This window comes from Pristis pectinata, chromosome 8 (assembly GCF_009764475.1).
Source record: "Pristis pectinata isolate sPriPec2 chromosome 8, sPriPec2.1.pri, whole genome shotgun sequence".
Classification (NCBI taxonomy): Eukaryota; Metazoa; Chordata; class Chondrichthyes; order Rhinopristiformes; family Pristidae; genus Pristis; species Pristis pectinata.
The window spans coordinates 33,859,024-33,884,993 of NC_067412.1; the positions used below are offsets into that span (position 1 = coordinate 33,859,024).

The 25,970-nt window shown below is 39.0% G+C and overlaps 1 protein-coding gene across 5 annotated transcripts in view; it reads right to left on the bottom strand.

Moving 5' to 3' along the window:
* The window catches only part of LOC127573379 (katanin-interacting protein), a 94,957-nt gene that overhangs the window by 14,323 nt on the left and 54,664 nt on the right, over positions 1-25,970 (bottom strand). For 3 of the 5 annotated variants that reach the window (XM_052021537.1, XM_052021540.1, XM_052021538.1), the window contains 9 exons: positions 21,990-22,059; positions 20,609-20,786; positions 18,145-18,310; positions 15,599-15,762; positions 14,980-15,044; positions 13,462-13,572; positions 9,629-9,768; positions 6,023-6,124; positions 2,378-2,538 (listed from right to left, as the gene is read on the bottom strand). In XM_052021537.1, coding sequence (XP_051877497.1) covers positions 2,378-2,538; positions 6,023-6,124; positions 9,629-9,768; positions 13,462-13,572; positions 14,980-15,044; positions 15,599-15,762; positions 18,145-18,310; positions 20,609-20,786; positions 21,990-22,059 — 1,157 coding nt within the window. The remainder of the gene's footprint in view (positions 1-2,377; positions 2,539-6,022; positions 6,125-9,628; positions 9,769-13,461; positions 13,573-14,979; positions 15,045-15,598; positions 15,763-18,144; positions 18,311-20,608; positions 20,787-21,989; positions 22,060-25,970) is intronic. The other 2 variants (XM_052021541.1, XM_052021539.1) reach the window with 2 other exon arrangements.

The window sequence follows — 25,970 nt, forward strand, 5'->3', positions numbered from 1 at the left end:
TTATTCGGAGAGTAATGAGTTTTCCCAGTTTACTGGCCAAAACTAATCTTTCAACCAGTATCAATGAAACATATCTGGTCAGCACTTCACTGCTCTTAGTGAGATTTTACCACCACAAATCAGTTCCCACATCTCCTGCACTGAAACTGACAAACTACAAAATTATTTTAAGGACAACAGATTGTTTTGGGACATTTTAAACTCAGGAAAGATTCTATAAAAATTCAAGTCTTTCTGTAAAGCCTATACAGACATGCAAGAGTTTAAAATTCACCCATGGCCTGAACACATAGTCCAAGCTGATATTTCTAAAGGATGCAACATTATTGGAGGTGACATCTTTTGGAAGGAGATTTTTAACGGATGCCTGTTCTTTCACACAGAGTTCTGTATGGAACTATTTGAAGAACAAGGATATTCTCATGGTGTCTATGTCAATATTTGCCCTTCAGAAAACATAACAGAATCATTGACATTATTGTACAACTTTATTTGGAAAGGCTGCTGGAGTATTTCCCTTCAGTTGCAAGAGTGATTACATTTTAGCATTGGCTGTATTGGGAAATTGGGACGTTCTTAGGTCACAAAAGGCACTGTGTAAATTGATGGAGATACAAGAGACTGCAAATGCTGGAATCTGGACCAAGAAACAAGAAGCTGGAGGAACTCAGCAGGTCAGACAGCATCTGTGGAGGGAACTGGATAGTCGACATTTTGGGTCAAGACCCTTCATTTGGACTGGATGAAGGGTCTCAATCCAAAACGTTGACTCTCTATTTTCCTCCACAGGGTTCCACTGAGTTCCTCCAGCTTCTTGTTTGTTGCTGTGTAAATTGACGTTGTTACTACCACTTGCAGTAACGTCTCAGATTAGAATGTAATCTACTTTAGCTGGAACTGCTATTAAAAATGGATAGAGCTTGGCAGCAAGGGACCAGGTAAATTTATTGACAGAAGTATTGACCTCACTTCGGCCCATACCAGTACTAGATCCAAGGTGATCATAATGGGGGGGGGAGCCAAATCAAATTCTGCTAATGCTCCATCCATCAGCACAAAGGAATTTGCCCAAATCTTGTAATCCAGTATCACACCAAGGGATGAAAATTGCATATTTACATCTGATTTTAAATGCATGATGAAGGGTTTCAAGCTGTAACGTCAACTGTCCATTTCCCTCCACAGATGCCGCCTGACCCACTGAGTTCCTCCAACGGTCGGTTTGTTAAACAAATGCATATTGTTGCAGAAAAAACCTCAGCATATCAATAGGAATCGAAAAAACCCATAAGATTTACATCAGGAATCAAGTTAACTATAATCAGTCAATTTAAGCACAGATATTCTTTCTTCCGGTAAATATATATATAGATTTTTGGAAACCACTCTTCAGGGCAAGTATCAGGCAACATTTGGGAAAGAACCAGCTTTTACCACTCTTCTAATCTCCCAAATTGTAATTGAAATTGTAAATGATCAAAAGCACTGTTCCATTCAATTAACTTTCACACAGATAGATCTGGGATGATTCAACAGTCTCAGAAGTGACCTTTATTTAATTGTAAGGTGGGTTGAAGAATTGACACTATACCATCATCCTCCAACCTCAGTTTCATGCTCCCAAGGCTGAGAATGCAAGATTGTGGAATTATCCCAAGAACATATTACAGTACAGCACAATACAAGCCCTTCAGCCCATCGTGTTGTGCCGACCTTTAAACCTCACGCCTAAGACTATCTAACCCCTTCCTCCCACATATCCCTCTATTTTAAATTCCTCCAAATGCTTATCTAGTAATCTCTTGAATTTGACCATGTACCTGCCTCCACCACCGCCCCAGGCAGCACATTCCATGCCCCAACCACTCTCTGGGTAAAAAACCTTCCTCTGATATCTCCCTTTAACTTCTCACCCATTACTTTAAAGCCATGCCCTCTTGTATTGAGCATTGGTGCCCTGGGAATGAGGCGCTGGCTGTCCACTTTATCTATTCCTCTTAATATTTTGTATACCTCTACCATGTCTCCCCTCATCCTCCTTCTCTCCAAAGAGTAAAGCCCTAGCTCCCTTAGTCCCTCCTCATAATCCATACTCTCTAAACCAGGCAAGCACCCTGGTAAATCTCCTCTGCACCCTTTCCAACGCTTCCACATCCTTCCTAAAATGAGGTGACCAGAACTGGACACAGTACTCCAAGTGTGGACTAACTCGAGTTTTATAGAGCTACATCATTACCTCGTGGCTCTTAAACTCAATCCTTCGACTTATGAATGCTAACATCCCATAAGCTTTCTTAACTACCCAATGTAGACAAATTATAGCTAGAAATATGTAAATTAGGGAGATTAGATTTTCTCTATAATAGATTCACTGTACCTTATGACTGTATTTCTCTCTTTGTGTGCAATCTTCTCATCACAGGTGAAAAGAATGGTATGATATGGGATAACAGGGTCACAGGTTGGAAGGATACCACGGGCCACTTGACTCACCATATCCACAATTCCATTATAGACTAATAAATCATCAACAAGTAGCTACAAAACAAAATAAAATAGCTTGTAAATGTATCATTAGAACATAGCATCATATTCTAATAAGTACAAAATTTAGTGCTATGTGCTGTGTTATGATGATGCTGCTGCAAGTAAGTTTTTCATTGCACTCGTGCATACATGTACTTGTGCACATGACAATAAACTCAACTTTGACTAGAATACAGTTATGGTATGTAAGTAATTAAGTTCTCTGTTCTCACTGGTATCTGTACACTTGGATATGTGAATAGCAATGGATTTCTGGGCAGCAGCAAGATGCCTTTACTCAACCACCTGTTAAGCCAGCACTAAACTTGTGCTGATCTATCATTAACTAATCAGTAATGAGATTTCCAGATACAAATCCTGCCCACAAAAATCACTGAAATTATACCAACAACAATTTAATCTATGCCCCCAGTTTAGCCTGCTGTCAAAACTCTCAGAAAAATTGTACTTTTGAATGTCACCTGCAATTGGGTACAAAAAAAATTAAACACTGATCAGGGTATTACAATTTTTAAAGTAATTATTAAATATTACCAAAGAACCTAAAAATGTAAACATATTTAAGAAATTCTGTTAACTTAAATGTTTATGACCTGCTAGTTAAGCCCCTCATAGATGCTTTTGTCCTTTCAAGCAAATGCAGTCGTTGCTCCTTCACCAGGTTTAACTCGCACACCTTTGGGGGCACATTCCCTAGCATGAGTGCTGGAGAATTGCAGAAAGTCTGCATTCTGCTTACGTCCAGCAGCAGGTTAGTCACCAAAACCCCAGCAGACGTCCATCAGGAAGTTTGGGATTTCTGAGTTCATAAGTAATCCTGAAGTTCTTGTCACAGGGATTTTGCTGGCATTTTTCAGTAAAATCTAGGCCATGAAGATGTTCATATTAATTACCAAGCCTGATTAATTAAAATTACCTGCTATTTTTAAACATTGTGAATAGAGACCTAAATTCTTGGCCCATATTTTCCAATTATGATGTCAACAGTAACCCATTTAAAACTTTCTTACACGGTTGCCATGAAGGTGGCCAATTATCCACAGCTTCTTGAAATGACGTGGTTAAATGTTTCTTTATACTGATGATAAGAACATAAGAGACAGGAGCAGAAACAAGTCCCATTGAACTTCAAAACTACTTATTTCTCACCATTTAAAAATGTGCATTTTTCTGTTTTGTGCATCAGTGTAGATAAATTTCCAATTTATATGACACCTGTTATTTTCTTGGCCACTTAGCTTGTCCATATCTGTTTGAAGCCTCCTTATTTCCTCCCTACTCATGATCCCACCTAGTTTTGTATTGATCCTAAGAATGAAAAGCATTTGATGAAACCTACCAGATACTGAAAGGCCTGGATAGAGTGGATGTGGAGAGGACGCTTCCATCAGTAGGAGAGTCTAGGATCCGAGGGCACAGCCTCAGAATAAAGGGACATCCCTTTAAAACTGGAAAGAGGAGGGATTTCTTCAGCCAGAGGGTGCTGGATCTGTGAGATTCATTGCCACAGAAGGCTGTGGAAGCCAAGTCATTGGGTGTATTTGAGGCAGGGATTGATAGGTTCTTGATTGGTTAAGGGTTATGGGGAGAAGGTGAAAGAATGGGTGAAAAAAAATCAGCCATGATCGAATGGTGGAGCAGACTCGATGGGCCAAATGGTCTGATTCTGCTCCTATATCTGATGGTCTTACGATATCATCAGCAAACATGGAAATGTGGTTCCCCTCCCAGTCCTAGACTGTGAATAGCTGGGGGTCCAAGCACCAATTCTTGCAGTATTCTATCTGTCCTACTCTGCCAAATTGAGAAAGATTCTTTTATTCCCACTCTTTCTTTCTGTCCATATCAGTATATTACCCCAACTCTGTGCTAACCTCATTGACAAAGCCCCTGCTTAGGACCCTATCATAGGGTCCTAAGCAGGAGCTTTGTCAGTGAGGTTAGCACAGAGGTTAGCCTTCTGAAAAACCAAACATCCCACTTCTGCTGGTTCCCCTTTATATATTCTTCTCATCGCATCCTCAGACTCTGGATTAGTCAAGCATGATTTTCCTTTCACAATCTCCTCCCACCCTCAAATACACAGGGACAATTCCAAAGTCTATAAAAGATTACAGGCATTTGCCATTTCCATAGCCACATCTTTCAAAACTCTGGGATGTGGAACATCAGATCCTTGAGATACATCACCTTTTACTCTCACCAACTTCTCTAGTACTTTTGTTAAAAGAGTTATTTCCTTCATTTTCACTAGACCCTTGCTTCCCTAGTATTTCTGGCAATTTTTTTTTGACTTCTTCTACGAGAGTGGTTGTATAATTCATTTCTCCTTTTCATATTCCCCATTACAAACTTCTGTCTGCAAAAGACTGTCATCCACATTCACTAATCTTTTCCTTTTTACACTCCTACATTAAGCTATTCCAATTTGCTTTCATATTTCTTGCCAGTTTATCAGCTTATTCCCATTTTCTATCTTGAATGTATCAATTTCTTGCCGAGTTCTAAAATACTCCTAATCATCAGACCTACCTGCCATTTCTGTCAACTTTACAAATTTCTTCCTTGGATTTAATGCCATTTTTAATTTGTATGGCAAATATCTCATGCAAGGCAACAATACTCATTCTGATTTTGATACCTGAACAAAATAACAAACAACACCCAAACCAGTATAAAGATCTCTCGATTTCACAAGGATATTGCTGAGACTAATGGGCGTGAGTTACAAGGAGGGACTGGATAGGCTCGGACTGTGTTCCCTGGAGCAAAGGAGGCTGAGGGGTGACTTTGTAGAGGTTTATGTTCATGAAGGGTGGATGTTCATGAAAAGGAGGATGCTCACAGTCATTTTCCCAGGGTAGGGGAGTCTAAAACTAGAGGGCATAAGTTTAATGTGAGAGGGGAAATATTTAAAGGAGATCTGAAGGGCAAGTTTTTCCACACAGAGGGTGGTGGGTATATAGAACAAGCATCCAGAGGAGATGATAGGGACAGGTACAATTACAACATTTAAAAAAATATTTGGACAGGTACATGGATTGGGAAGGAAATAGAGGGATATGGACCAAATGCAGGAAAATGGGATTAAATATAGGTACTTCGGCTGGCATGGACAAGTCAGGCTGAAGGGCCTGTTTCTGTGCTCTGGTAGTTTTTTATTCCAGTGATCAGAAAGCCATATAAAACATTGACTTTAAATATGCTCATAGGTTCTTCAGCACTCTCCATTTATATTCCATTGTCTATCTCTACAAATCTGCCTTATGTGATTTCTCTCCCAACCAAGCAAAAGCAGTTTAAACTCTCCTCAACAGCACCACTAAACCCCTCTGTGACAATACTAGGCAAGGCACAACCAGCCTCAGAAACAATTCTCGTGTCCATTCCTCAAAAACAAATTGGGCACGTCCATGAATGAGCATAAAAATGGCAAGTTCATGTACATCAAGTAGTTAAAATTAAGATAACCTACCCCAAATTCTTTTACTCCTCTTTGAGGGGTTTTTGAATAATTCCAGAGCTTAATCATTGATACAACCATGGGGCGATCAAAGATTATGTAGACCTGATTCACCTGCAACAGACGGAGTAACTAACAATATATCATAAATTCAACACACCTTATATTGATATACTGTAAATGCTATAATTTATTTTATTACAGTGATTAGAAAGCCATACTTTGGAGGTGTTTTATCCATTCAAAGTTCACTACAACATTTTCCATCGATATACCATTGACTTACTCTGCAAAACTACTTTATCTGATTTCTCTCCTAACTATCCAAATGCCTTCTCGAGCAAAGGTTTCATTTTTTCTCTGCGTAACACCCACAATAAACTGACTGCATAGATCCTTAGCTCGAGGAGCAACACATTTCTCACTCGAACATTTCAGATACAGTCAGCCAACTGGTGATGGTTCTAGGTTGTGGACAAGCCGATGCCGATTTACAGTAGTAGTAGGGATACAAGGGACTATCAGCTGTTCAAAGCAACATGCACCAACTTATAGGTTCTTTAACAGAGTAAAAACACACATGGCACTTCAGAGGAGTTTCAGCAAACAGAATTTAATACTGAACCATAGGAGACAATGGATGATGACCAAAATGTAGGTCAAAGAGATAGGTTTTGTCCAGGGAATTACAGACCGGTGAGCCTTACGCCTGTGGTGGGCAAACTGTTGGAAAGGATTCTTAGAGATAGGATCTATGAGCATTTAGAGAATCATGGACTGATTAAGGACAGCCAGCATGGCTTTGTGAAGGGAAGGTCATGTCTCACAAGCCTGATAGGATTCTTTGAGGAGGTGACCAGGCAGATTGACAAGGGTAGTGTAGTAGATGTAGTCTACATAGATTTTAGTAAGGCGTTTGACAAGGTTCCACATGGTAGGCTTCTTCAGAAAGTCAGAGGGCATGGGATCCAGGGAGGCTTGGCCGTGTGAGTTCAGAATTAGCTTGCCTGTAGAAAGCAGAGGGTTGTGGTGGAGGGAGTGCATTCAGATTGGAGGGCTGTGACTAGCAGTGTCCCACAAGAATCAGTTCTGGGACCTCTACTTTTCGTGATATTTATTAATGACATGGATGAGGGGGTAGAAGGGTGGGTTAGCAAGTTTGCAGCCAACACAAAGGTTGGTGGTGTTGTGGATAGTGTGGAGGACTGTCAAAGATTGCAGAGGGATAATAGATAGGATGCAGAGCTGGGCTGAGAAGTGGCAGATGGAGTTCAATCTGGAGAAGTGTGAGGTGGTACACTTTGGAAGGACAAACTCCAAGGCAGAGTACAAGGTTAATGGCAGGATTCTGGGTAGTGTGGAGGAGCAGAGGGATCTGGGGGTTCATATCCACAGATCACTGAAAGTTGCCTCACAGGTGAATACGGTAGTTAAGAAAGCTTATAGGATGTTAGCATTCATAAGTCGTGGGATCAAGTTTAAGAGCCGTGAGGTAATGATGCAGCTCTACAAAACTCTGGTTAGACCACACTTGGAGTACTGTGTCCAGTTCTGGTCGCCTCATTATAGGAAAGACGTGGAAGTGTTGGAAAAGGTGCAGAGGAGATTTACCAGGATGCTGCCTGGTTTGGAGAGTATAGATTATGAGGAGAGACTAAGGGAGCTTGGGCTTTACTCTTTGGAGAGGAGAATGAGGGGAGACATGATAGAGGTATACAAAATATTAAGAGGAATAGATAGAGTAGACAGCCAGCGCCTCTTTCCCAGGGCACCAATGCTCAATACAAGAGGGCATGGCTTTAAAGTAATGGGTGGGAAGTTCAAGGGAGATATTAGAGGGAGGTTTTTTACCCAGAGAGTGATAGGTGCATGGAATGCGCTGCCTGGGGTAGTGGTGGAGGCAGGTACATTGGTCAATTTCAAGGGATTGTTAGATAAGCATATGGAGGAATTTAAAATAGGGGGATATGTGGGAGGAAGGGGTTAGATAGTCTTAGGCGTGGTTTAAAGATCGGCACAACATGATGGGCCGAAGGGCCTGTATTGTTCTATGGTTCTATGGAGAGTAAAGAAAAGTAGAAACACAAAGGGAGTTAGAAAGGAAATTCCAAAGCCTTGGGCATCAATAGCTGAATATGTAGGAGGAAAAAGGCTTAGAACTACTTAAAAGAGCAAGGGTTTGAAAATAATGATGAGAATGTTAAAATCAAGGCATTACTTAAACAAGAGGCAATGCAAGTCAGCAAGCACAAGAACAAGAGTGTGATTAAGGATGCAGCAATTTAAATGACCTCATGTTCACAGTTTGTAGGTTGAGGGAATCTGGCCAGGAATGTAGTAGAACACACAATCCCCAAATCCAAATATAAAATCATTAAGATCCTCTTCAAATTTTTCATGGTCTGATTCCATATTACATCTGCAATCACTTCCAACCATCTAACTCTCCCATATTTATATAATCATTTGCCTACAGATCTTCTACTGCAGAATCACAACAAGATCTTCAGTATCCTTGGTCCTATGCCCTCCACTGCCAGAGTTGCCTCACACTATCAAAACTTGTTTTCTCTGCTTCCAAAGGTTCATAATCAGAGACGTTCAGGAACAGTTGAAAAAATATTGAATAATAAATACATGAAAACAATTGATGTTAAACTATCTCAGTAAATATTTACATTTAATTAAAGTAAAAAAGATAAACCGCCTGCCTTCTCAATGAAGGCCAGTGACTTGTGTTCCAGCTAGCTTCACCTAGCTCAATGCTCCACTATCGCTGGTGTAAAGCCGAAGGAGCGAGATGTAAAGTGTATCTGGCCCCTCAGTTTAGGTCAATGCAACTAAATGGTGAGTTCAGGGACAGAAAGGGGGACACATCTGACCACTGGTGCACCACAGCATGCAAGTGTGGGTCCAGATGCACTAACACAATGCAGCTAGTTGTCGTTATCTAACAGAACCACTTGCTAGCAGTGACCTAGCCCAATATTTCTCATGTTGTTAATAGGGAATTTACACTTGAAGTAGACTTTAGTTTGTGCTTTTCACGCAAGTTTTCAAATTCATGTAAGTTCAATGCATTTCAATGGTGAAGTTTTTCCAAAGCCAACAGTGAAATCGATGTGCATTTCTGCACTTATCCTTACCTGGTGTTGCAGCAACTTTTATACATAAATAATGGAAAGTGGTGTTGCTCTCTATTTTGAGAGGTTTTAAGGAATTTTGCCGCTGAGATCATACTATAGTAATTTTTAAACAGGCAAAAAACTGCAGGAGGAACTCTGTGGGTCAAGCAGCATCTCTGTGTGTGGGGGATGGTGGCGTAGAGGAATTGTCGATGTATTAGGTCGAGACCCTGCATCAGGACTGAGAATGAAGATAGCCACTATAAAGAGGAGAGAGGAGTGGTGAGACTGACCCCCGACTCACCCCTCCCCCTCTACAGTGGCCATCTTTCCTCTCCACTCTCAGTCCTGATGCAGGGTTTTGACCCCAAAATTCCCTTCCCCCGACAGACGCTGCTCGACCCACAGTGTTTCTTCAGCAGTTTTTGTTTGCTGAGAGCAAAGTACATCTTAGAAACAAAATCATCTATTTGACTACTGCCTTATTCCTTACCAAATTAGGAAGAATAGGGGCCAACCACATGTGCCTGCCATCGTTTGTGTCATTTACTCCATCAATTAATTTGTCTGGAGTTCTGACATCTCCTGAAACATTCTCTAAAACATTCACGCTGTCTGGAAAAGCAGCAATGTCTGAAAATAACTAATTAAGGATATTTAAAAAATTAATTTGACCAAAACATATGATTCGGCAATAACAAAATAAATAGAACTAGTTATGTCATATTACAATAGATGACAGGGATGTGGATTGTTTGAATTTGAACAAGAAGACAATGTCAGTTCTAAAAGTGCTGATGCCATGTTTTGGGAATGATTAGTTAGCAAATACGTTTAACATATTGTTCATGTTACAACAGTGACTACTATTCAAAAGAAAATACTTAATTGACTATAACGCACCTTTGGACATGCCAAAGTTACGAAATGCACTATATAAATGCAAGTCATTCTTTCGTTTTTCTTTAAAATTCATTAAAATTTTGATTAAGGATCTCAAAATACCAAACCGTAAATGATAAATACTGCAGGAGTGATATGGTGCTGACAATCTAGTTCATTGTGTACCAACTTTAATAAAGGTCGCCATATTTTCAAATGAAAACAAAAAGTTAAGCACAAAAAGCTGTGAAAATGCAAACAACAGATGTTGGAAAATAAGAGTTTATCTACAATAAGAATTAATCCCTCCCACAAAACTTTTGCTTGAGTTACCACTTATGAAAATGTTGTCTTATTTATCAGTAACCTACACGAAGTAATACGTCCATTGCACTTTAAACTCATCAACTTTGGTTCCTGCATGAAGGAATCATTTTGACATTTGCTCAAATTTCTAGAATGTATTTCAGCTCCACCCATTTCTTCAAACAGATATGATCAAAAATTGTGGCTGCTGGCAGCACAATGATCACCACAGAAAACAGTAATTACAAAATCAGTTGAATATTGTTATAGGGTTAATGACAAATTGTTATAGTTTATACCAGTAAAAAAAAATCACTGTACAATTTGCTACATCTTGGCGATGTGATGAATGGAGTTTCTGAAGGAAGATCATTTCAGAGTTGTTCTTAGATTTATTGCTTATCCTGGATAATGTGGAGAATTAACAAATGTGCAAGAAATCACTTTTCTCACATTGGACTACAATGTTGCACAACTAAAAAAAAAGTACATATTATAGTCAGAGTTAGTCAAAACATCGATTTACCAGTCAATAGTATACTAATGGAAAATCCAGTTGGGGGTAACTACGTCTGTAGTTTACCCTTTTAAACTAACATTAATGGAAATGATTAACCTATTTTATCTTATGACTTATTTTAACTTATGACTAATTTTAGCAGGTCAGCTCATTTTCTGACATGTTGTCCAAAAGCAAATCACGGTCGATGCTGGAAATTTGAAGAACAAACTGCTGGAAATAATCAGGTCACATAACAACTGTTAAAGGAGAAATAGAGTTAGTATTTCAAGCTGATGACTTCTCATTTGAGCTGGAATAAATTAGACACAAAATAAATAAAACATTGAAAGAGGCAAAAGAAGAAAACTGAAGTTCTGAGAGAAGGTGCAAAGTGGGAGGGGTGAAATGACAGATGATAACCTGCCTTACACTATTTTGTCACTTATTCAGGGAACTTTTGCTAACCAGCTAGCTGCCCAAACTGAAATCACCTGCTCTTGGAGTCTGCTCTTTCTTTCAGTGGACCCCTTGGCACAGTCTTCCACTGAGAAATTGGCTCCCAATTGACAGGCAAAGCCCAGCAGAGCACAGGTTCCCTCCAAGCAGAGTTGATATGTTCCACCTTGACAGGTAATAAAGCCCCACTTCCAAGCTTAACAGCTATGGGAACTGTCAGTTAAATATCTTCACAAATATTAAGAAACAATTAAAAATAAAACAATTAAAACTGTATTAAATATTTTATAAATTATGAACATCATACAATTAAAAATACTTAAACACCTTTAAATCAAACCATTTTTTTCCTGTTGCAATCAACCCACTCACGGGACAGGCCAGATTAATCCAGTGCAAACTCAAATATCTTTTGCCTTACACCGCATTACAGGCCTCCTCTCCTTTTCTTTCCCTCCCACACACTTTGCATTTCTAGTACTTCTTAGAACTCTAACTTTTTCCAGCTCTGATGAAATGTCACCGACCCAAAACGCTAACAACATTTCTTCCTCTTCAAAAATGCTACTTGACTTGAAGTTATTTCTAGCATGTTCTAGTTTTTATTTCAGTTTTGTTTGCATCTATGGTGCACATTAGGGAGCAGGTCTTAAAATTATATACAAGAATAATTTAGGGTGTAGATATAATTAAAATAATGCTCTAAAACTGTCTACATTATCTTGAAAGGCTAAAATGACACTTTAGCCCCTTTAAACAGTCGTTAGCAAAAAAAAAGAGAGCACCAAGAAGTGACAAACAAAGATGTGAAAACAGGAAACTTAATATGCAAGGATCATGTTATAAGTAAGTGATTGCTGCTGAAATGAAACAGTCACTGTATTAGGTGGTTGCAAGGATCACTTCCCTACAGACAATCCATGGCACTATTCCATAAATGAGTTTTGCAATAGGTCTGCAAAAAGTGTGAATTAAGTTTCAGGGTGTAGCTGTTAGTTCACTGGACAGGCATCTGTTTTGCTAAGATTTGAAACTTGCATACAATTCCTGATAATCAAGACCAGCAAAGCACACCACAGCATATGGAGAGCAGAGTCTTTCAGTGAGACAACATAACCAGGGTGATCGGTAGCCAATATTTGTTGGCTACTGATCACCCTGGTTATGTTGTCTCACTGAAATTGATAATATACTGTATAGCTTCTGGTGCTCCTAACCAGTCTGTTATTTTACTCCTTTCATCGTGCCCCACGTCAAATAGTTCTTGTAGTGGGGGACAATAACATCTCCACATTAAAAATTACAGAAGGCAGATGACCAATTAATTACATGGAAGATAACAGGTCAGCAATTACTGCTGCAAATACAAATATTTTTAACTGTTTTTTCATATTCAAAATAGCAGGCAGCTCTCAACAGCAGTTTTACGAACCTGTAGTGCTTAAGCAGAAAATAGGCTGGGGGAGAAACTTAAGTAATTAAACTTATCTTTTTTAATTAAAATATGGCAAATGAAGTTGAGAAACCCCAGAGAAATTCACATTGAATGTAGCTGTCAAAATGAAGCCATCATATGATTGCCAACACAAAGTATATTATATAGAGCCTTTCTTGTAGAAATGCATTCTTAAATGCTTCCCAGAGGCAAAAAGAAAATGGATGCTGATGCAAAGAAGAACATATCAAGCATGATAACAAAAGGCTTGTTCAAAAGAAATTTGCATTAATGTAATATCTTTCACAATCTCAAAATGTCACAACACAATATTTTTTTGCAATTACGTACTTCTGAAATATAGATGCTGTAATAATTGGAGGTGTATTTTAAAGAATGATTAGAAGAGGTAAGGAGGCAATCTGATCTGAAGAGGGAATTCCCCAATCTGAAATCTAGAGAGCTGAATGCATGGCTGCTGATAGGGTGAAAAGAGAGGCCATAAGGCCAGAGGCCTAATGTGGTTATGGAAACAACGTACGGGTTTAAGCTCTCCATTAGATATTTATGCAACACAGGTTTTTTCAGTCAGAAAGGCATGTGCAATAAAGAAGCTGAGTGGGGATTTGAAAACCCCCCACCCCCGCAAATTAAGAATAAATAGTGGTCTTGGTATTTTCACAAAGTAGCTGTGTTTTGGTGCCACTTTCATTTAAAGTATTATTGTTTAATGGCAAAAGGATACTATTCTCTGTCAGCAGAATCTTTTCACCATTATCATCATAGAGTTCCAGTCCATTAAGACCAATGTAGTAGGGATCTCCCCATGTAGTCAGCAACTGCAGCTGAAAAATAACTGGAAGAATCTGGATCAAGGAAAGGAACTCAGTACAAATTTGGACAAATTCAGAGACTAAACTTCTGCTGACATTACCACAAATATTTCACATCAACTGCAAAGTGCATACATCATCTTCCAAAAAAGCATCTTCACATTTAAAGAAACATAACTATAAAACAAAGGAAAGACTTGTCTAAGTAATATTATCCACATAACACATTAAAGACAACACTGCATATACTTACAGCTGAATAGGCACAATGGGATTAGAGTCATAGAGGCATGGAGTATTACAGGACCGAAACAGGCACTTCAGTCCAACTGGTCCATGACGACCAAGATGCCCATCTAAGCCAGTCCCATTTACCTGCATTTGGCCTTTCCTATCCATTTATCTGTCCAAATGTCCTTTAAATGTTGTTATTCTACCTGGAACCACTTTCTCTGGCAGCTCATTCCATATACGCACCACCCTCTGTGTGAAGAAGTTGCTCCTCAGGTCCCTTTTAAATCTTTCCCCTCTCACCTTAAACTTATGTCCTCGAGTTTTCCATTCCCTTTCTCTGGGAAAAAGACTGCATTCACCATATCTATGCTGTTCATACAACGTCTATTGGACATCCAGCCCAAGATGAAATTGCAATTCTCATCTAGTTATGGGATGAATCTGATCTGCTAAACACCACAGCCTGGTGCATTCAACTGGTAAAGTTCACCAAGAACATACTGGACATTGCCTTACCTTTTTCAAGGGAGAACTACATCAAAGATGAACTGTCAATTTGAGAACACATGTGCTTGAAAGCAAAACTTCCTTGAATCAGTACAATTGAACTACACTCCACTAGATGGCTAGCACACAACTAATGGAGTGACAAGGTGACAACATTTAAATAATTGCCACAGCAGAATATGCCCATCAGTGGTATTAATGGTCACAGGTTTCATGCACCAAGACCACATCAATTGATTGAATTTTAATTAATTTAAATAGAATTGGAAGTAGTTTAAAGTATTGAAGCTCTACATGAGAAACAGACCAGAGTAAGCTTCCACTGATCACTGTAACTACATTTCATTAATGATGGATTAATGTGACCACATGTGCCCTTGCTGTGGGTATACAAACAAAAATGTAATTAATGTCTTCAATTGGATGCAGGTGGTGTAAAATGCATTTTCCAACAGAGGGGTGTGCCTGTTTTTTTTAATATCAGGAACAATTCTGTTAAAGGGGCATTTGAAACAGGGCAAACACGATGCAATGCATGCAATCACTTGTGCTTAAAGTTGTGATCATTTGAGCCATTTCATTTCATGGGCTTATCATCTGGATGAAAGTACTGTAGAAATTTCAGGCCCGTTTGTTACTTGAATAAGAGTAATTCATATATTGTAAAAACTTAGAAGTTGAAAGGATACAGCCACATGGCATTAGTGGAGATTCATAGTCCATACTAGCCTGTTCCATCTTCCTAGGATGATTCCTATCATAACCAAAAAAAATCTACAATTCACTGTGGATATTACAACATTGGAGACAACCTTTGAGGTCACCACCAAAATTTAATTTACCATTTATGTTAATATTACCATATGCCTAGATTACTAATTTTTGTTTACTATCAGGCAAAAGTATGTTAAAATTAACAAGCTATTTTTCAAACCCAATAAATAATTGGTATTAATATATGGGAACATGCCATTCTTGCTTAAAATAGTGAGGTGCTAATAAAAATAAAACAAAATTTCAATGGTTAATTTAACAGTTTCAAAATTAATTAAACCAATACAAACCTCAAGGTCATTTGTCTGCTATCTTAGATTTCATATGATGACAACTCATTTTGAAAAAGGTAATATTTTGATGCAAGAGGTTTATGTTCAAGTGATCAATTTAATAATTTTACAACAGACTTGTAAGAAATTCCAAGTTGTCATCACAGCCTTAAATCTGTTTTGTTAACATTTCAAGAAGCATTGAGATTTTAATAGTATGAAGACATAAGAAAAAAATATAATGAATTAGGATTTTTCTTACCTAATTTGCTGTTTTGGTGTTGCTTCATTGTTCTTCTGGAGGTAATCTATGAAGAGAATTTCCTGAGCAAAGTCAAAATGACATTTGCCTGGACCTTTCCGAATGAGGAAGCCCTCTGGTGGTGAAATACAATATCCATCAAGGGTAATGTGGACAATCTTTGCCTAGTCAGAATAAAAGGGTAGACAATAGTATAAACAATAATGGCCCATGCTCACCACTGTCCAATGCACCAAGCTTGTACTTATGGCCTGGGGGCAACTAGTTGGTTGAAGGGTGCACCATTCTCATCAGCATAGTCCTACACCATGGCAGGAAATGTTAACATTCAGAAACATTCAAAAATATTATGCACCATTAAAAATTATTCAAACTATTAAAAAAGATGTAAAAATTACACCAATAATATTTTAAAATACTTAAACTTTCTTACATATTATTCAAATTTACTTAAATAACTAAACCTTACCTTAGTCCTTCATGTCTATTCCTCTCAGTTTAAGTAAAGAGACACTATTCCTGCATCAGGATTAACCAAGCACAGCTTTTTGTGCAGATCCCCTATTATAAATGGTGAGTAATTGCCACTGGACTCCAAAGTCATCAGCTATCAGGAACTTCCATACTTCTGTACTTGCTGCTCATGCATGGGAATCCTGAACTTGTTTGTTAACATGTATGGAAATGTCAGTAGTTATGCCAGAATCATCACATTTCCCTCAGAATCCAGGCTAATATGTTCATCTTTCCACATGCAAATCTAAACTAGGCTGTTGAAGAAACATTAAGGAGCTTGGCATCTTTGAAGATAGGAAATGCACCCCAGGATATTAAGAGAAGTGAGGATTTAACAGAGGCTCTGATCTTGCACCTTATTGCACTGCATTTTCTCTGTAGCTGTGACACTTTTCTCTGTATTGTTATTGTTTTTACCTGTACTACATCAATGCACTCTGTACTAACTCAATGTAACTGCACTGTGTAATGAATTGACCTGTACAATCGGTATGCAAGACAAGTTTTTCACTGTACCTCGGTACAAGTGACAATAATAAACCAATACCAATACCATTTTGCAATCATCTCTACAAACATGGTGCGGAGACTGGAAGGCTGCTAATGTGCTATTAAAACTGGAGATGGAAAACAAAAAGTATGTACAATAAATGGTGTGATACAGAGATATATGTAGTAATAGAAGGACCTCACCAATTCCCAAAGATAGGACAGGTAGATGAGGGGTTAAAAAAGCTTATGGAATTAAAAAGGTTTCCATTAATCGGGCAAGGCACAGAAGATGAGAGGCAGCTATGCCAGAGTCACACTGGAAAACTACTTAAGTGGAAGCCCATGCACTTTTATTGGTTCTGGTCATGTGACATCCAGGCTGTGAAACACTAGAGAGGAAACTGATATAATTAAGGATATTGAGGGGACTGGAGAATTTTAACTATGATGCGAGATTAGATATTTTAGGGTTGTTTTCTTTCAAAGAGAGGAAGCTGAGGAATGCTATAATTTAGATAGAACATACAATAGTGCAGCACAGTAACAGGACCTTCGACCCACAATGTTATGCCAAACTAATTCAACTAGTAATTAAACACCTAACTAAACTAATTCTGGCTACACAATGTCCATAATCCCTCCATTCTCTGCATATTCATGTGCCTATCTAAAAGCCTCTTAAAGGTCTCGATCATATCTGCCTCCACTACCACCCCCGGTAGCACATTCGAGGCACCCACCACTCGATGTGTAAAAAAATACTTGGCCTGCACACCTCCTTTGAACTTACCCCCCTCACCTTAAATGCATGCCCTCTAGTATTAGACATTTCGACCCTGGGAAAAAGATACCAACTGTCTAATCTATCTATGCCTCTGATGTATAAATTTATGTACAAGATGTATAAGATTAGGAGGCCCAGATAAAGTGAATGAGGACCCATTTCCTTTAACAGAATTAATTACCTGGAGGCACACTTAGCTAATTCAAGTTAGCATCATAGTGAGGATAGGATAGAAAGGATAGAAGGGAGCTGTGGATTTTCTTTACCGTCACCCCCCCCACCCCCCACCCAGTGGATGCTGAGGTCTGAATTCATTATCCAAACGGATGGCAAAATCAGAAGTGATATGTCATTAACTACAAGGGTTAATCCCTAGGTCTAGGAGATGGGGCTGCTTTTGGCTAATATGGTCATGATGGGCCTTGCTGCCCAATGAATTTCCATGTTTGTAAAATCTTGCTACATGCAAACTGGCTAATGTATTTACATGTACAATCACAGTGACAACATTCTAAGTGTTGCAATGTGCAATGTGATATGAAAGGATATAAAAAGGCACAATATAAAACTATAGTGGAAAAAAGACAACATTTTACTGTTTTACAAGGTCAATACTTGGTGTTTAAACAATATATTTACTTCTCTAAACATAATTATTGCACCATATGTGCAATTCCAAATGTGCAAATTAAATACAAAAACTGCCTCTTTTATCCTTCTAAGATCCCATTCAGAAACCTTTCCAATGACTCACCCCTCTGTATGTATCTTCTGGGGACTTGTTGTAGTTCCAGAAGCGAAATCCAACAATGTGTTGTTGCTGATTGAAATTGATTGTGAGGATGTGATTCTCCCCATTGGTAAAAGGAATCAGCCACATATGCTCATCTTCTGTGGTGATATTAATCCCATCAATCAGCCTTAGCAAACATAACAGGAATCAGTTAGTCTTTATACGTCTCCAAGGCTGAATTTCTACTTTATATCCAAGTTTATATTTTTAGAAGCAATAACTCCCTGGTAACTTCAGTTTATAGCCTAGATTCTGAAGGACAGAGTGAAAGATAGTCTGCATAAGGACAAAGAGAAAGCCTTGTAGGAGGGGGATAGAGAGGAGAGAGGCAAAGAGAAAAGGAGAATGGAAGAGCGAGAGAGAAAAAGAAAAAGAGGGTTTAATAAATGAATACAGTGTACAAGAACAAAGAAGTCAGGATGACTCTTTACAAAACACTGGTTCAGGCACAATTGGAGCACCATGTCCAGTTCCAGACACCCTTTTTTTTTAAGGAAAGATGCAACTTAGGAACATTTTGTTCAAAACTTAGCTGCATCAATGTCAGGTCTCTCTTGACTGGATGAACACTGGACTCTTTGATGGTAGGAACAAAAGGACAAATTAAGAAAAGAATTGCAGGTGACAAGAGTATGCAAGTGACATGAAAATTGGTGGAGCTGTGGATAGTTGTGGATTGTGGCTGTGGTTGTGGATTGTGGTTGTGGTTGTCAAAGGACACAGTAGGATATAGATCAGTTTGTAACATGGGCAGAGAAATGGCAAGATGGAGTTTAATCCAGATGTGAGGTGTTGCATTTTGAGAGTATAAGAGGAAAGTATAAAGTAAATAGCAGGACCCTTAGGAGCATCGATGTACAGAGGAATCTTATCCTGCAAGTCCATAGCTCCCTGAAAGTGGCAATACAAGTAGATAGGGTGGTTAAGAAAGCAGAAGGCATGCTTGCATTCATTGGTCAGGGCATTGAGTATAAAAGTCAGGAAGTCATGTGCAGCTGTAAAAAAACTTTAGTTAGGCTACATTTGGAGTACTGTGTGCATTTCTGATATCTATTATAGGAAGGATGTGGAGGCTTGGGAGAGGGTGCGGAAGAAGTTCACTAGAATGACTGAATTAGAGTAATAGCTATAATGAGAGGTTATACAAACATATTTTGGTTTATCTGGAGCCTCAAAGGCTGACAGTGACCTGCTAGAAGTGTATAAAATTAAGAAAGGCACAGGTATGGTAGACAGATTCTTTTCTCCCCCAGGGTGGAAATGTCAAATACTAGAGGGTATAGCTTTAAGGTGAGAGGGGGAAGAGTTTAAAGATTTGCAAGGCAAGCGATTTTGTTTTTAAACACAGTAGTAGGTGCCTTGAACGTGCTGCCAGGGGAGGTGGTGGATGCACATACAATAGAAATATTTAAGAGGCATTTAGACAGACACATGAACAGGAAGGGAATAGAGGGAAACAGACCACATGCAGGCAGATGGAAATGGTTAAATTGGCATCGTGGGCCGAAGGGCCTTCATTGCCCCAGCCAATGAAGGCAAGCATGCCATCTGCTTTCTTAACCACTCCATCCACTTGTATTGCCACTCTCAGGGTTCTACAGACATGCAGAACAAGATTCCCTGTGCTGTACTGTTCTAAGAATTGATTGGTTGGAAAGTACTTGCATACATTTCAGCTTTGTTTCTTAAACTGTGCTGATCTCCATCAGGATTGAGGTTGGTGAAGTTGATGAAGCCACTTCCTTTTATTTGGGGGGGGGGGGGGGGTTCTCCTTTATTCCTGCCTTTTCTGGCTTTTAAAAGATTGGATTTTTACAATGCTCCAAATAATTATTCCAAACTCTTAGAAAGCTGCTTTGCGCCTTCTTTCACTTATCTCATAGTATTCACACTGTTGACCAATTAGTTGTCATGTAGTCATTGGAAAGTACTTGTTCTTATGCACTCATTGATTTAATATCCATTCAATACCGTTGACCTAAGGGCAACAATTAAATGGAGAATATTTGCTCTCAATGTATTTCAGATAACAAGCCGTTGCTGAATATACAGCCTTAGCCACAATGTCTTTCTGGGCTACTCAAGTACATTTCATGGATCGTGATTGGCCATACTTTTAAATTAACACTTCAATTATTTTTAACACAAGCCACAGATACAAATAGATCTGAGCTTATTTATGCAAAATTTGTCAACCAGTGAGGCAGTAATCCACAGACAGCTCCTTCAAACTTACTAGATTCACAAAATTCAAAAGGATAAATCATAAAGTATTTATGAAATGAAAGCTTTGGTGTAAGTCCAGCATTTGCACTATCTGGAAAAGAATGCTAGGGGTCAATAGGAGTGTATTTTGGATAGCCCTGGGCTTAAGTATACTCTGAGTTAAATTATTTTGTTCAAATAGTCAATTAATATTATATACTTGTCCAATGTCCTACTGTCTTCATTATATTCTGGCAGTTCATTCAGATCTCTTGGTTTTGCTTCAAAAATGTCCATTGTGACAGGTAGTGCTTGCCCATCTTTGCCTACAACTTCCAGTCCAGTCAATCCAAGGTAGTGGGAATCTCCCCAAGTAGCTGTGAAATTTAGCTGTACAGCTAGATTAAAGAAAAGAAGTTTATATGACAAAACATACTGATTCTCAAATACATGTTCATAAATAAATGCAACAAATTCAATCTGGTACCAGTCTACTTCTTCTTTATTTTAGATAGAATTACACAGAAACTATAGTACAAGCTAACAAGCCCAGTCACGTTGGTGTTTATCATCCACGTATACAATAGTTCTGATCATATTTATCTGTTCCATTTCCGTACCCTTTAATGTCCTTTCTTCATTCCTTTAAGGCTAATACAGTGCCTGCTTTAATTACCAACTCTGGTAGCATAGTCCGATTCAAAAGGCTCCGTGCATGAAAAAATAATCACCTGCTCTCTATCCTAAATCTGTCTCCTCAATCTCGATCAACCAACAAGAAACAGTTTCTATTTACCCCATCCCATCAATAATTATTTTCAATATATTCTTAAATGGGGCATAGACGCAGGACAATGGAGTAGTCATTTGAGCAAGGAGAGATTTCTTCAGAGAATCATACATCTTTGGACGTTTCTATCCTGGAAGTCTATGGGAAGTGGTCTTGAAGGGTATTGCTGTACCATGTTGGAAATGGTGCTCAACACAGTCCAGTTAAGGGGGCTAAAAACTGGGAAAATGCTTATTACATGTCACTGTTACAAGTATTACTACTTTGTTACTTTGACTATCCTGAAGAGTTCAAAAACTGTCTTTGGGCAAAGCAGCTATCTATGTTTTTGCTACATTTGACATTCACAGTGGCCTTGGAGTAAAATGCTGGCCTTTTCATTGACGGACTGTAGAGAGTAACAGCTCAGCTTTGAAGTTTGTGGGTTTGGTGTCCTGTGGATGGACCAGTGGCTACCTTTCCTTTCAAATGGCTGCCTTTCCTTTCCCTACTGTTGCCGCAGTATTGGATATTTCCACTTTGGCCCCTGAATGGAAGATCTAATAATTGTGGCAGGAGTGTTATGAATTTAAAATGAGGGTGCAGTTGGAAGAGTTGAACTTGCTATTGGCATTATGACAAGGAGGCAATATTTTGGCAACATCTTTTCAGATTTTACAATACAGTATCACCAAATTACACATTGGCTTAAGTGAAAACAATTAACTACATTTTATCAACAATTTGAGAACCCAAGGAGAACATAAGGAGGATAGAAACATCAGAATTCCTTTGAAATTATCAGAACTTAGCTTTGTATACAAATACTTACTTTTCCCAGTATATTCACCAAGTACCTGACTGGCTGGTCCAACCGACAGTAAGGATGATTCTTCCTCCTCCTGTAAATGCAGAATTTAAATAGTTGGAAGAGATGGTATACAGTATAGTCATTACAAAAACTACATTTTATATTGCTTTGAACCAACAGTACAATTTTGGTAATTTGGTTTAAACTGGATTTAAATCTAATAATGTTTGTTCCCCTGTAATACTGATATTTTGCCAGTAGATGTCACTGACACACTTCAAAATGACGAAGCTACATTTAGCTATTGGGATTACAACTCGTGGTTAACGTGAACTCACTTGACCTGGTGGAGGATGCAAACAAAATTTGTGTTACAAGCACATTCATTTTATTTCAGAGATCATTCACGAGAACATAAAACAATACAGCACAGGAACTGGCCCTTCAGCCCATGATGTTATGCTGAACTAATTAAACACCTAACTAAACTAATCTCTTCTGTTTACACCATGTCCATATTCCTCCATTCTTTGCATATTCATGTGCTTATCTAATCTAAGAGCCTCTTAAATGCCTCTTTCATATTTGTCTCCACTACTATCCCTGGCAGCGCACTCCAGGCACCTCCACTCTCTGTTTTTAAAAAAACCTTTCCCCATACATCCTTTTTTCTCCAAACTTTCCTGCATCCTCACCACAAAATTCAGCATCAGAAGTTTGCAAAGGAACATCTAAACAAGCCTGATGCATTTTGGAAACAAGTCCTGTGGACTGATGGAGTTAAAATAGAACTTTTTGGCCACAATGAGCAAAGGTATGTTTGGAGAAAAAAGGGTGCAGAATTTCATGAAAAGGACACCTCTCCAACTGTTAAGCATGGGGGTGGATCGATCATGCTTTGGGCTTGGGTTGCAGCCAGTGGCATGAGGAACATTTCACTGGCAGAGGGAAGAATGAATTCAATTAAATAGCAGCAAATTCTGGAAGCAAACATCACACCGTCTGTAAAAAAAGCTGAAGATGAAAAGAGGATGGCTTCTACAACAGGATAACTATTCTAAAACATACCTCAAAATCCAACAATGGACTACCTCAAGACGCATAAACTGAAGGTTTTTCAATGGCCCTCACAGTCCCCTGACCTAAAAGTCATCGGAAATCTGTGGATAGACCTCAAAAGAATAGTGCATGCAAGACAGCCCAAGAATCTCACAGAACTAGACGCCTTTTGTAAGGAAGAATGGGTGAAAATCCCCCAAACAAGAATTGAAAGACTCTTGGCTGGCTACAGAAAGCATTTACAAGCTGTGATACTTGCCAAAGGGGGTGTTACTAAGTACTGACCATGAAGGGTGCCCAAACTTTTGCTTTGGGCCCTTTTCCTTTTTTGTTATTTTGAAACTGTAAAAGATGGAAATAAAAAAAGTAATCTTGCTTAAAATATTAAAGAAGTGTGTCATCTTTAACTTCATGCCTTTTGGAAATCAGGTCATCTTTTACTTGCTTAGCTATTCACAGTAACAGAAATTTTGACTGGGGTGCCCAAACTTTTGCATGCCACCATATTAGACACTTCAACCCTGGGGAAAAGATACCAGCTGTCTACCCCATCTATGCCTCTCATAATCTTATAAATTTCTATCACATTTCCCCTCAGCCTCTGTTGCTCCAGAGAAAACAACACAAATTTGTCCAACCCATCCTTACAGCATATGCCCTCTAATCCGGGCAACATCCTGGTAAAGCTCTTCTGCATCCTCTCCAAAGCCTCCATGTCCTTCCTATAATGGGGTGACCAGAACTGAATACAATGCTCAAACTGTGCCTTTTCACACAACCAATCACTGCGCCTAACTTTATAACTGGCTACCAGCAATTCAAGCTGGTCGGCGTTAAGTCTTGCCTGTACCACTTTAAAGGTAAGATGCTTTAAGGCTTCAGTGAGTACAGGAAGTTGTTTCACAGGTTTTGGGAGGTCACTGGAAGCCATGACTAATAATGGGTGATTTTCTGACACTGTCAATTACGTGAAAAGATTTTCCTTCCATTAAGGACAAGGAAATCCGTTAGGTAGAGGGTGAAGCAACAAGGGGAGATGGTAGCAAATGTGGTCAATGCCAAGTGCTATAAGCATAATGACCTCACACCATCAAACCTATCAACTGCACACCCTGCTCCATGCCCTGTACTTACCAATGATCTCTTCCACTCAGAGAAGGTACCTTATGTTCAAATGACCTATCTTACATTGACAAACATTAAAAAGAGTAAATGCTGCAAATCTGAAATAAGGACAGAAAATGTTGGAAATACTCAGCAGACAGGCTGCATCTGTGGGAAGAGAAACAGAGCTAACCTTTGGTTCTGATAAGGATCTTCAATTTGAAAGGTTAGCTCTGTTTCCTTTCCCACAGATTCGACCTGACCTGCTGAGAATTGCCAGCATTTTCTATTTTTGTATCTTACGTTGTCCATTACTCCAAACTTCAACCCACAGTTTGCACGCACTATCAGCATCTCAATCCCTACTTTATTACAATAGATACTGCTGCCAGTAGAACCAAAATAGTTGGGTTGAGCAATGGTTCAACAGCTCAAATCACTGGCTGATCACCAGTGATAATTGAAGAGGGTGGTATGCTCATAGCTAATCCTACTTTTCATATCTCACTTTTCCTTCATTCTCACACATGCACTGTTGAGGGTAGCTTAGAGATGAAATCCATATACAAAGCATCATGAGCATGTGTGGGCAGTGCAGGGGCTGAGGCAGTCGTCAGGTCCATGGAAGACATGGATTTCCAAGTCCTAGGCTCCAATTTTACTTTCAGCTGCTCATTTTGTAGCAATTCCAGAAATTGACAGTGCCTGTTCGTAGTACATGGAAGGCCACTCAGCCCATCAGGTCTAAGCTGGGTCTTGGAGCATTCTCATCAGTCCTATTCCTTCACATTTCCTTGTAACGTATTCTCTCTTAACATGCATAACTCCACCCTGATTCTCCACCACTCCCCTACACAAGGAGGAATTTACACTAGTCAATTAACCTACCAACACGTCTTTGGTACATTGGAGGAAACTGGAGCATCTAGGAGAAACTCGCATGATCACAAGAGAACATGTAAACTCTACAAAGACAGCACCGATATCAAGATTGAATGCAGGTTGCTGGAACAATAAAGCAGCAGCACAAACTGCTGCATCACCATGCCCCAAGAATTAACTTTAGATGTGCCCCTTTCCCTACTTGTTACCCAAGTAGTTTTTGTTTCATTTTTCTACTATCATATCCCTTCTGAATGATATTGTCAAGTTGACACTACTTGGTATTGCATTAGAGACTTCCATCCATTATAAATAATTTAAATTTATTTCACAAAGCACAGGGATATAACATTTTGAAGGACTATTATGCACAGTCACATGAGAAACAAACTTGCCCACAACCATCCTGCCACACCAGAAGCTCTTAAACCAATGTTTCTAAATTGCTGCAAGTAATGGAGCTGAATTGGCCAAGCATAAGACTAATAAGCAAAAACAATTACTAAAAGTTGAAAGAGGAAACTAGTTCTCCCATCCATAGGAATGGAAATATGTATGTCAGGCTTTTGAATTTAATATTTTAGGATCTCGATTGTATGTAGGAGTGTCCCTAAGTCAGGCCTTTGTAACCTGGCAATGGATTGGATGTTCAAAGCAACGATTATGCTTAAAGATCAACTTTACATTTTTATTCAAATTCATAACCCACAAGAAGATGTGTCACATGATTGCATTTCTAGGCCAAAATTTTCATTTATAAAGCCAGGGATCCTGTGGGCCCCTTCAGCAATCTTCTCAACATCCATCAGAGATGCACAACTGTTTACACACTCACAAGTCTCTCTGTCCAGAACCACCTTCAGAATAAGTTTATATTACATTTCCTTATCATTACAGCCAAATGAATTACTTCACTTCCTCTTTCACATTCTACTTCCCAGTCCTCCCGAACTCTGT